The 13319-nt window shown below is 34.6% G+C and overlaps 1 protein-coding gene across 3 annotated transcripts in view; it reads left to right on the top strand.

Annotated features, from left to right (window-relative positions):
* Positions 1 to 34: 34 nt before the first annotated feature.
* The window catches only part of Kif20b (kinesin family member 20B), a 62041-nt gene continuing 48756 nt past the window's right edge, over positions 35 to 13319 (top strand). For 2 of the 3 annotated variants that reach the window (XM_015500110.2, XM_048801728.1), the window contains exons 1-9: positions 35 to 171; positions 1705 to 1852; positions 4511 to 4597; positions 4682 to 4798; positions 5584 to 5722; positions 6368 to 6552; positions 10142 to 10178; positions 10886 to 11113; positions 12148 to 12259. In XM_015500110.2, coding sequence (XP_015355596.1) covers positions 1706 to 1852; positions 4511 to 4597; positions 4682 to 4798; positions 5584 to 5722; positions 6368 to 6552; positions 10142 to 10178; positions 10886 to 11113; positions 12148 to 12259 — 1052 coding nt within the window. In that variant the 5' untranslated portion in view covers positions 35 to 171; position 1705. Of the gene's footprint in view, positions 172 to 303; positions 433 to 1704; positions 1853 to 4510; positions 4598 to 4681; positions 4799 to 5583; positions 5723 to 6367; positions 6553 to 10141; positions 10179 to 10885; positions 11114 to 12147; positions 12260 to 13319 lie in introns of those variants that run through there. The other variant, XM_048801727.1, reaches the window with a different exon arrangement.

Here is a 13319-nt window from a genome sequence, read left to right on the forward strand (position 1 = left end):
TCTTCCGGGAGCCGCTGAATCCACAGCGCTGTCAGCGGCACTCTGGAGTGAGCTGCGGAAGCCCCGCCCACTCCCAGCGTTCAGTGCGGTGCTTTGGCCGCCATTGTTTGAATTTGAAAACCAAAACATCGCATTGCTGCTCGCAGGTCGGGCGTCTGGGCGATATTGTAGGTGAGAAGGTGACCTTGATAGGGGAGCCGAGGAGGAGTCTCCCACTGCTAGTGTAGCTGCGGGGAAACGGCTGTAGTATTGTTAGTATTTTCTGATGGGGCTCGTGACGCCCCTAAGTCAGGAACTGGTTGCAGAGCTTTGGGTCGCGGCGAGGGCTGAGCCATGCTTTGTGGTTTAGGGTTTAAACCTAGTTTCAGCTGAGCGGTGCAAGGCAATTTATTTTTCTCTCTTCCGGCCACTTTCCTCATCTGCTAAGAGGAGGTAATTAAAGTGTCTACTTAGGGCCGTTGTTAAGATTAAATGATAATGTGTAAAGTTGTTAGAAACGTTACTGGCACATAGTAAATTGATATTACTTCTTTGCAATTAGCATTTTGTTGTTGTTGTCAGTGTAGTTGCTTTTTTGTTGAGGAAAAGGCCTCTTGACAAACCAACTTTCCCGAATCCCTGAAGTGAGCAATTTGTTACGCAGGTGACGTGGTCTCTCTGGAGTTAGCTCAGAATGCCATACCAGCTGGATTGAACATGGCTAAAAAAATGCTTATTTGGGCTATATTTAAAGTAAATGGATGAGTACAAATTTGAATTGGACTTTAAAGCTAAGCGTCCCACGTTCTAAGTAGAAGAAATAAACAGCTGTGGATGCCCATTACTACCCTTTCCGGCCAGGAACCCTAATTCGTGATTCACTGGTGTAGATGTTTTATATTCTTATCACCGAACAGAGGCCTCACTTTCTCCTTGTGCAACTAGTATATATTAGTAAACTTTTGAATGTTGACATTTTTTGCAGTTAAGGTTGCCCTTATGTTTACCTTTAAGTTTAGTGATCTAACGTTTAATTCGATTTTAATACTTTAAGGATGCATTATTTCATGTTCAGCTTAAGACTTGTGGTATGCCTGATATGTTTGTGTGCATGTATTTATTTATTGGGTCCTGGGGATGGAACCCAGAACAACATGCTGGTCAGGCAAGTACTGTATGATTGAGCCACAACCCCAACCCAGGTACTGTTTTAAATACATTAGCATACATTATTTAACTTTTTGTGCGCACTTTTAAGAATTAGACTGAAAATAAATTTTCCAGCTAATTGAGTTTAGCTCTTAAGTGCTAAAACAAAATATGTAACATTCTACAGAAGACACTAAAAAACTTAAAATAATAAAAGATTATAATTCACTGTATAATCTCTTTGCTATTTGATTTCTGAGAGGATTTTAGGCGGAGAGTTAAACTTTGATTTTCTTTTCTACAGATTATTCAAGAAATCTCTTTGGATGGATCTATCTATAGGCTGGGTGTTTGCTGTGTTCAATATTATTTGATTTAGAATCTGAAAATATAATTTGGTCCTTTGTCTTTTCCCTAGGTTATCTTGTTAGAAATGAAACACTTTAATGTTTTCCCTCTGTAAAATGTAGTTATTTGTGGGGAAGTAATTGGTTGTATTGTACACTTTTTAAATCCTATGTTGCTTGCATGCTGACTTACTAAAGTTATCTAAAGAAGATACTGTTATTCTTGCAGAATGGAATCTAATTCGAATCAAGATGGAGTACCTAGACGGTCTTATGTTTTTAGTGCTGACCCAGTTGCAAGGCCTTCCGTAATAAATTTTGATGGCATTAAGCTCGATCTCTCTCATGAATTTTCCTTAGTTGCTTCAAACACTGAGGTAAGTACAAGTAAATATAAGAAAATATTATGTTGAGTATCATGATTCAGGGGAAATGAGTGCATGTGAGTAGAACAGAAATTGCCAGACTTTCTAGGTTTGAAGCAACCTTGTATTTTAGTAAGTTGTTCATGGAGACCTAAGTCTAAAAGAAATACATAAAAGTTTCTTTTCAAGTTAGGTCTTAACAACCTGATAAGTACCCTTCTTGCCCTAACCTGGTTACCATTTGAAAAAAAAATTGGGAAAAATGTTTTTAAAATTTCATTTTTTGATAATTTCACTTACAAATGGCATATTTGTCTCACTTTATTTTGATATTTGCTTTATTGTGTTGGTCTGCAACTGAATCTGCAATGTCTCTGAGGTATTCCTATATTGCGAGTAATTCTGTAAGAAACTGTCCGTATGGTTTTGAAATAAATCTTGAAATCAGGTAGTGTTAGCCCTCCAAATTTTTAATATATCAAGAGTTGTTGGGCTCTCTGTACTTTTCATTTCTGTATTTTAAAATGATGAATTTGTCCATTTCTTTAAAAAAGCTTGCTGAACAAAAGAAAACTTGATTGAGATTGCATTGAATCAGTTTTGGAGGAAACTATCTTAACAATATTGACTCAACCAAACAATGAGCGAGGTGTATCTCCATTTAGTTTGGTCTCCTTTAATTTCTCTCATCAGTGTTTTGTAGTTTTTAGTGTATAGGTCTTTCACATTTCTTATTCCAATTTATCCACAAATATTTTGGAATTTTTGATACTATTGTGAATGGTGTTGCTTTCTTAAGATCAATTTGTAACTACCCAGTTTAGATAGAAAAACATTTGATTTTGCATATTGATTTGTGTCTTGCTGCATTGTTAAATTCATTTAATTTTTCTAGTAGCTTTTTTTTTTTTTGAGAGAGAGAGAGAGAGAGAGAGAGAGAATATCTTTTTTTGTAGATGGACACAACACAATGCCTTTATTTATTTATTTTTAATATGGTGCTGAGAATCGAACCCGGGTCTCGTGCGCTCTACCGCTGAGTCACAATCCCAGCCCTCTAGTAGCTTTTTATTTGTCAGATTTTGTAGGCCAATGTTCATGTTGTCTATGAGTAAAGAATTTTATTTCTTGTCTCCCAGTTTGGATGTGTTTTCTTTCTTATTTATTTTTACTGATATCACAAGCTAGAACTATTCTAGTACAGTGTGAAGTAGAGTGATGAAGTAGAAATCTTTTGTTTTGTTACTCAGATTTAGTCTTTTACAAGTATGATGTTAGCTGTAGATTTTTTCTAAGTGTCTTTCTATTCTGCTTTGTTGAGACTTACATGCTGTTTGGATGTTGAATATTTTCAAGTGCTTTTTATATCTTTAAAATTTCTCATTTTCTAACATGGTAATTTGTTCTAATTGATTTTTAAATGCTTAAACTGACATTATATTCCTAAGATAAACTATTCTTGGCTATAAGGTATTATCATGTTTTATGTACTGGGTAACATTTTGTTAGGGAAATTTTGCATCTATCTTTTTTGTTTTGTTTTGTTTTGTTTTTGGTACCAGAGATTGAACTCAGGTGCACTTGACCCCTGAGCCACATTCCCAGGCCTTTTTGTATTTTATTTAGAGTCAGGGTCTCATTAAGTTGCTTCGCATCTCACATTTGCTGAGGCTGGCTTTGAACTTACGATCCTTTGCCTCAGCCTCCCAAGTCCCTGGGATTATAGGCATGCACCACTGCACTGGGCTGCATCTGTCTTAACATGGTATATTCTGTAATGTTTTCTGAAGATATCCTTATCAGATTATGGTATCGGGATATGTCAAACTCAGGATTAGTTGAGGTGTTTTCCTGTATTTTCTTAAAAAGTTTATGTATAATTTGTATGATTATTTCCTTAATGTTTTAGATATTTATTAGTGAACTACCAGGATCTAGAGATTTGTGTATGTGTGTGGTAGTGGGGGGTGTGCAATTATTTTGTTTGGTAATGGATGAAATTTCTTCAATAGATTTAGTGTTATTTTGACTTTCTGGTTTTTATATTTGTTTTGGTAATTTTTTTTCAAATGATTGTCTTCTTTTTTAAAAAGGACATTTAAGAATGTCCTTTTAAAGACATTTCTTTTAAATTATTTTTGAAAATGAGGTAAGCTCATTTCTTCCTCAAGGAAAGAGAAGAGAATATTACATAGTAAAAAAATTCTGAATGATGGAATCCAACATTTATGTTAATAGAATATTCTGATTACTTGTGATTTATTCTAGGGTTCTATTTTCAATGACTTAGAGTCTTTGTATTAGACATAAAGATTAGGGTTTTATAGAGAAAAGATTTTTTGCTAATTTAACACAAAAATAGAGGAGGTAGAAGAGAGTGAATCTTGTTTTCTTAAAAATAGATTTGTTGAGGGCTGGGAATATAGCTCAGTCGGTTAGAATGCTTGCCTCACATGCACAAGGCCCTGAATTCGATTTCCAGCACCACACACACAAATAAAGATTTGTTGTGTTTTATAAATAAAATGTAATAAACATTTAATATAGTGACTATTTGCTTGGAAACTATAATCTCAGATTATTCTTTAACTGTCAATTTGCTAAAAAAAAAGATGTTCTCAGAAAAGCTATATTCCCTATGTTTAAAATAATTATTTTGTTTTCCTTTAGGCAAACAGCTTGGAATCTAACGGTAATCTTCAGGTTTGTCTTCGAATAAGACCATTCACACAGTCAGAAAAAGAACATGAGTTTGAGGTTTGTGTTGAATTTAACTGAATTTTACTTTCAGTAAATCGGAAAAATGCCATTGCTCTTATTTCTTGTGGATATGTGTTGTAGGGTTGTGTCCATGTTCTGGATTCACAGACCATCCTACTTAAAGATCCTCAAAGCTTCCTTGGCCGGTTAAGTGAGAAAAGCTCTGGGCAGATGGCACAGAAATTCAGTTTTTCCAAGGTAAATGCCCTGTGAGAATGAAGGTTTTTCTTGGGGGGTGGGACAGAGCATAAAACTCATTAAACCCAGGGCCTTATTGATACAAAGCATACTCTGCACCACTTAGCTAATCCTCAGCTCCCACCCCCTGCTCTTTTTTTCTTAAAGAGAAACTTTAGCTTAGGTTAAGTAGCTATAACATATATGATAAACTATATGTTTTCTGCCTATGAAACTTAGATCTTTGGTACTAGTAATTTTTCTTAAGAGTAGGACTCAAATTTTAGGTCTGTAAATATATAATTGGGAGTGAATAAATAACTAATATTCTCCAATATTCTTAATGAACTACTTTTTTTGCGGGGGATGGGTACTGGAGATTGAATCCAGAGGTAATTTACCACTAGGCTACATATCCAACCCTTTTTATTTTAACACAGGTTCTCACCAAGTTGCTTAGGGCCTTGCTAAGTTGCTGAAGCTGGCCTCAAATTTGTAATCCTCCTGCCTTAGCCTCTCAAGCAGATGGGATTACAGGCAAGCATCACTGTGTGGCTTAAATTTTTTTTTTTTTTTAAGTTGATTTACAGCAGAGTTCTTTATAAAACTAATGTGAAAACATGACTGGCTGAGTGGGTCAGATTTTTATCCCATTTGCTGATAGTAATTAAATGATCTATTTTATTTTGAGAATAAATCTTATAAAACCAATCTTTATAAATTTTAAACATGAGAAATAGGGTGGAACCCATTGCGAATATTAACATGAATTTTCTAAAAGAACTTTCTTAAAAATGCTGTCTTAGGTTTTTGGCCCTGAAACTTCACAGAAAGAATTCTTTCAGGGTTGTATTATGCAGCCAGCAAAAGACCTTTTGAAAGGACAGAGTCGGCTGATTTTTACTTATGGGCTAACCAATTCAGGAAAAACATATACATTTCAAGGTAAGTATTGCTTATTTTGGCTAGAAAGGAGGAAGTAATAACATTCAGTATTTTCATAACTATAGGTAGTTAATGTTTTTAACATCTAATATATGTTTGCTCCGTAATTTAGTATTTGTAGTGCTGGGGATTGAATCCAGGGCCTCTTGTTTGCTAAGCAGGCAATCTACCATTGAGCTATATCCCCAACCCTCCATTTTTAATAGTAATAACATATTGACCATTTATTGCTGATGGCTTTTAATTCAGATTTATTTAATCACTTGTAAAACTGCTTTACTTATATGATAGAGAATAAAGCAATGGTAAAAATTCATAAAAAAGGATTGATATGATTAAGCCTGAATTACCAGTGAGACATTTAGCTTAATGTTTCATTTTGCTTTTATGCTTTATGAGTGATGGCAAATCTTAATATTATGGCTTGGTCTGAATGTAAAATTTCAGATTTTGCATTAGAATAGTATTCAATAAAAGGCTGTTAGTACAGTGAAGAACAAAATGATAGAAAACAGAGTAGTCTGTCAACTTTTCTCATTTTTGTTTAAATTGCTTATTGGTAGCATAAAGGGAGTTTTAGTAGTCTAGGAAAATTTCTTCTTTCCTACTAGTTTGAGAGAAAATAACACAAACATTCTTTTACAGGCACAGAAGAAAATGTTGGCTTTTTGCCTCGAACTTTGAATATATTATTTGATAGTCTTCAGGAAAGACTATATACCAAGATGAACATTAAACCACATAGATCCAGAGAATACTTACGGTTGTCACCAGACCAAGAGAAAGAAGAAGCTGCTATCAAAAGTGCATTACTTCGACAAATTAAAGAGGTATGGAATTATTTTAGTAGGCAAAATATGTAAATTATGACATAAAATCTTTCAGCTTTTTTGTGGTCATGGTGGGTTTTTCTTTTTTTGAGGGTGGGTACTGGGAATTGAACTTGGGGACACTCAACCACTGAGCCACATCCTCAGCCCTATTTTGTATTTTATTTAGAGACAGAGTCTCACTGAGTTGCTTAGCACCTTGCTTTTGCTGAGGCTGGCTTTGAACTCATGATCCTCCTGCCTCAGCCTCATGAGCTGCTGGGATTACAGATGTGTGCCACAGCGCCTGGCAGATTTTTCTTTTTTAAGAAAAATATTTAGATATTCCTTGTAGAAATCTCTTCTACTTATTATATGTTGTGGTACTGGGAATTGAACTGAGGAGTACTCCATCCCTAACCCTATTTATTTTTTATTTTGAGATAGAATCTTGCTAAATTGCTGAGCTGGCCCCAAACTTGAGATCCTCCTGCTTTAGCCTCCCGAGTTACTGGGATTATAGGCGTGTGCCATTGTACACAATTCCCACTGTGTTTTTTTTTTTTTTTTAAATATTCATTTATTTAATAAGTTTTTATTAAGGCACTTACTTGGTCCAGCAGTATTTTAATTTTTTTTTTCTTTTGTACTGGGGATTGAACCCAGGGGTACTTTATCACTGAGCCTCATCTCCAGCTCTTTTTAAATTTATTATTTTGAGACAGGGTCTTGCTAAGTTGTTGAGGCTGGCTTTGAACTTTTGATCTTCCTGCCTCAGCCTCCCAAATTGCTGTGATTACAGGTGTGCACCACTGCACCCATCTCAACTGTTGAGGACAAATAGTACTGCCATCATGGAGGCTATGGTTTTTAGTTGTTATAGTTAAATACCTTATACTGGGTCATTTGTAAAGAATAAAGGGTTAGTGAGTCCACGTTTTGTAGAATGGAAGATTCAAGGTCAAGGGGCTGTATCTGGTGAGAGCCTTCTTGCTGGTGGAGATTTGGTAGAGTCTGGAGGTGATTGAAGACATCACATGGTAAGAGGGGTGTATCTACAGGGCAGAGCTAAACTGGCTTTTATGATAGATCCACTCTTAAGAAGATCTGTTAATCTATTGATCCATGAAAGGATTAATCCATATGAATTGTCATGGCCTAATTACCTGTTAAAGGCCTCATCTCTTAATACCTCAGAATGGGGGTTGAATTTCAACAGAATTTTAGTGGGAACATTTCAGACCATAGCAGAAATTAACAATAAATTAATAGAAAAGTAAAGATAAGATATGCCGCGAGAGGATGTTATTTTATATAAGGAGGTACCATATAAACTTAAAATTTTTTTTATAAAGTTATACTTTGCCGCCCCTGACCAGTGCAGGCAACTGAACTTAAGGTTGCACATGTGAATTTCCTGGGACATCAAATAAAACATAGACATATACTTTACTTTTAAATCAAGCTTCAAGATGGCTCCTCCACTCTCGGCCTCTAGTTCCCTAAATGGGAGAGTGAGAAAAGTCATGAAGCACATTCAGAAGTGGGATTTTATTGGGAGGACCCTCATTCTTAGAATGTTCCACCCAAAAAAGGTCAGGAGGGGCAGGGTTACAAGGACAGGTGAGTGTAATTCGATTCAAGGGGTTGCAGGAAGGCACACCTATGTCTGAAGACACATTCTGCTACTTTGAGGATGGAGCAATATTAGGTCACTATGAAAGTGACTGTCAGAGCCTCTCCGATCATGGGAAGGAAAATGCCAGTCATTCAGCAAGACAGCCTCCCACAATACTTGTCTATTCTACTTGTACCTTCTGGTTTTTGTGTTATGTTTTCAGACGTCTATCCTGTTCATGGTTAAGAACTATTAGCAGTTTTTATAAAAATATTTTCAAAATATTAATGGAATTTTCTTCTTTGTTTTACTTAACCACTGATTCACATCCCCAGCACCCCCACCCTTCTTTTTTTCTTAATGTTTTATTTTTGACATTGGGTCTTGCTAAGTTGCTTGGGGCCTCACTAGGTTGCTGAGGCTGGCTTTGAATTTGAGATTCTCCTGCCTCAGCCTCTTGAGCTGCTGGGATGTAGGTGTGTGCCACCATGCCCAGCTAAATTTTGTTCTTTAAAACATTAAGAGGAGAGCTAGTGATATAGCTTAGTGGTAAAGCACTTGCCTAGTATGTGCGAAGCCCTGGGTTCAATACTCAGCACTGCAAATACAAACAAACATTGAGAGGAGTCAGACAGTGGCCATGGTACATGCCTGTAGTCCGAGTTACTAGGGAGGCTGAGGCAGAGTCATCACTGGAGCCCAGAAGTTTGAGACCAGCCTGAATCTCTCTTAAATAAAAAAATAAAAAATAAAATTACAAAAAGCTGGTTTGGGGATATAGCTCAGCAGTAGAGTGCTTGCTTAGAGTACCTAAGGCAACATAAGAAAAAAATGACATTTAGAAATCAGATTTATTTTAAGGTAATAAAAAAATGTTTTGCTCAGTGGAATTCAGCTTTCATTGTCCTTGAGTATGTCTCTGAAAGTAAAATAGTATTTTAATAAATTATGGAGGGTGGTGTATAATGCATGGATAATTTTAAAAAGAAAATTTAAATCAATAATAGTGAAAAATATTTCTCTAAAAAGTTATCCAGTTAAGGCAAATTTTTATTTTGTCCATGAAATAATTAAAATGTTGAATGAGATGAATTTTCATACATTAACTGTAAAATGTTTATAAAAAGCAATTTGGAACTGGGTGTTTGTGGTGCACATGTGTAATACCAGCAACTCAGGAGGCTTAGACAGGAGGATTGCAAGTTCAAAGCTAGCCTCAGCAATGATGAGGCACTAAGCAATTCAGTGAGACCCTGTGTCTAAATAAAATACAACATAGGGTTGGGGATGTGGCTCAGTGGTCGAGGACCCCAAGTTTAATCCCTGGTATCGAAAGAAAAAGCAGCAATTTGGATGTACATGATGGGATTCCAGGCTTGTATAATTATATCAAAGTGGATTCTACTGTCATATATAACTAAAAAAAACTGATAATTCAGCACTGCCAAATTGCTTTTTGTTGTTTAAGAGCAGAACTTTATACAATTTCATTTAGCTGTATATTCTAAGAAAATAATTAGAATGTTTATTATAATATAATTAAAAATGTTTATTATAGTATTTTACCTGCAAAATTTTGTAAAACATCCAAATCCAAAATGTTTAATGATAAATAATAATTATTTTATATCTTTAGTTACACAGTTATCAAATGTTTATAAGTAATTTTTAGTTTTAGTGAGAAAAAGTTTACTATATAACTTAAGTATGGGGAAAAAAGTAGAAGGGGGAATACATTTAAATATTAATAGTAGTAATTGTCTCTGGTCTACAGGGATTATACATTATGTTTTTTTATTACTTTTATTTAGTTTCTTAAATTTATTGTATGACTGTATTATTTAAACTAGGAAAAAATTAGTAAACACGTCACTGAACAAAGTGGATGAAAGGTTGTGGTTTGGTCAGTGACTTTTTGGGTAGGTAATTGATATCTTGGTTATTTAACCTTAACGAAAATTGCTTTTAAATTCTTAAATTTTTCTTTTTTAGGTTGCTATGCATAATGACAGTTATGATACTTCGTATGGTAAGATATTATTTCTAACCTACCTTTTGTTTTTTGATTATATGAAATACTCAAAATTTTAAGTTTTAAATCACTCCCAGTAATTTAATTGTTGACATAGCAATACCTGAAAAATGATAACTGAGTTATCAGGTACTATAAAGTTTGATTTAGATTAATTCTCATAGATATCCCTTTCACTGGCTATAACTTTAATATTGACATCAAGAGATGCTCTGGGTTTTGTTTTTTCATTTAATTTCTCCCTTTTTTGTGGGAGAGGGTGTTACTTGGACCTAGGGGTACTTTACCATTGAGTTATTCTCTAGCTCCAGCTTTTTAATTTTGAATTGAGGTCTCTTTGAGTTGCTAAGGGGCTTGCCAAGTTGCTGAGGTGGCTTGAACTTGAGATCCTTCTGTCTCAGCTTCTTGAATCACTCAGATTATAGTTGTGTTTACCATACTGACTGCCTTTAATTTGTATTTGCTTCATTAGTATATTTTCGAAAACAAATGGAAGGATAAGAAACCAAAGTTATTCCAAATATTATTTATTCCTAACTCTGCTCCAAAAAATATTGAAAGTAGATGATCAAAAGATTAAGGATACTTATTTTTTCAAGTCCAGTAGTCATGATATGTTTTTTTTTCCCCCTCAGTTTTAGTCAATGATTAATTTTGTGCTTATCTTTTTTTTCTTTTCCTCTTTTTTTTCTGTTATTTTGTAGGAAGTTTAACACACTCTTTGAATGTCCCAGAGTTTGAAGAATCTATGAGAGATTGTGAACAAGCTAGTTTGAATATGGATAATAACACAAAATTTTCTGTGTGGGTTTCTTTTTTTGAAATTTACAACGAATGTATTTATGACTTGTTTGTTCCTGTATCATCAAAGTTCCAAAAGAGAAAGATGTTACGACTTTCCCAAGATGTAAAGGGTTATTCTTTTATAAAAGGTATATTAATGAGTCTTTTTATTTTATTGCTCCATAGTTGTCTCCTAGGCTCTGTGATAACTACAGGAAAGCAAACAAAATTAGGAATTTTTCTTCTCATTATTACCGTTAAGAAAATAAGAGAATTTTGTGTTTTGGAAGTATGTTTTGTTGTGTTTGATACACTTGAATGTAAAAAGGTCTAGATGTGTTTGCTTGAGTATCATTAATTGGGTTCTTAGTGATGGGAAAAGCTGGGTGTGTTTTTATCTTATTCTGTTACTTTGTAACATTGGCCAAATTTTGTAACTAATACCATAGTGACATTTTTCACATCTTTTAAAATCATTACAGTAACAAAGTCATATTAATAATATCATGACCCATGACTTCCATATGTGTATATATGCAGAATTCAGAAGTTTCATTAATTATGCTTAATCTTACTGCAGGTATGCCCTGTGATGTTTTCTGTGTTTTGTTTCATTTTTATAAAGTTCTGGTTATGATAAAAAATTTTTTAGTTGTAGTTGCCACAATACCTTTATTTTATTTATTTATTTTTATGTGGTGCTAAGGATCGAACCCAGGGCTTTGCACATGTTAGGCGACTGCTCTACTGCTGAGCCACAACCCCAACCCCAGCCCCAATGACAAAAAATTTTGATTGTATTATTCACTAATGAATTACAGTCTGTAATATTTCATGGCTATATAATTTGTAGGTTTCATCTGTACTGCTTTGTCTTTTTTTTCCCCCTCTTGAGTGTCAAATTTTAGGAATTTACCTATTTTTAGTTTTTCCTTTGGCAGACTCTATTGAAGATCATTTACTTTGTATGTTTGTATAATTTAAATGATGTAATATTATAATCCTCTCTTCTGAAACATTTATCTTGAGGAATATGGAATAACTGAGTTGACTCAAAGTAGAATATATTGTTAGAAGAAAGATTTCATTATATGTCACTGGAAAAATACCTTCAAAGAGATCATACTATAGGACAGGTCCTGTGTTTTCATAAATTGCTATGTGTCCTCTTTATTTCTTAAAGATCTTCAGTGGATTCAAGTGTCTGATTCCAAAGAAGCATATAGACTTTTAAAACTGGGGATAAAGCAGCAGAGTGTTGCCTTCACAAAACTGAACAATGCTTCCAGTAGAAGGTAAGGAATAAATCCTATGGAGTAATCCTGAGGACTCATAGTATTCTGTGCTAATTTAAATACAGCTTATTTTAGATTAAATTGGGCATTAAGTTCTCTGATATGTTAAACTAATTCATAGGCATAAAAGACTTCAGTAGAGTGAAGAACACTAAACACAGAATATTATCAGTACTATATATTGTCTTAACATTAGATTCACTAATTTGAAGGAAGTCTAAAACATTTTTACTTCAAACAGGGTTTCTTATTTTTTTAAATATTTTATTAGTTGTTGTTGGGACTTTATTTATTTTTTTTTATGTGGTGCTGAGAATCGAACCCAGTATCTCACACATGCTAGGCAAGCACTCTACCACTGAGCCACAACCCCAGCCCTCTTTCTTTTTTTTAATATTTATTTTTTAGTTATAGTTGGACATAACACATTTATTTTATTATTTTTATGTGGTGCTGAGGATCAAACCCAGGGCCTCACATGTGCTAGGCGAGTGCTCTACCGCTGAGCCAAACCCCAGCCTCCCCTCCCCCTTCCCCCCAACACAGGGTTTCTTTATCATTGAAATGACATTCTCAGTTCTCTTTAATTTTTTTTTTTTTTTTAAGGATTATTTTCTTCTTTCTTTTTTTTTTCAATTGTTGGCTGTTTCAAAACATTATCATATGTTTCTTGATTATATTCATATTTCACACTTTGATCAAGTGGGTTATGAGCTTCCATTTTTACCCCATATACAGATTGCAGAATCACATCAGTTACACATCCATTGATTTACATATTGCCATACTAGTGTCTGTTGTGTTCTGCTGCCTTTCCTATCCTCNTTGTCTCTTCTGCTGCCTTTCCTATCCTCTACTATCCCCCTCCCCTCTTCTCTCTCTGCCCCCTCTACTGACATTCATTTGTCCCCCTTGTATTATTTTTCCCGAGACAGCGTCTTGCTAAGGGTCTCCCTAATTTATTGAGGCTGTCCTTGACTTGCAGATTTCTTTCCTTAGCCTCCCAAATCTTTTTACTCTTTCTTTATGTCAGTACCCTAGCTCATTTTTGGAGTAGCCT

This window comes from Marmota marmota, unplaced genomic scaffold (genome assembly GCF_001458135.2).
Source record: "Marmota marmota marmota unplaced genomic scaffold, marMar, whole genome shotgun sequence".
Lineage (NCBI taxonomy): Eukaryota > Metazoa > Chordata > Mammalia > Rodentia > Sciuridae > Marmota > Marmota marmota.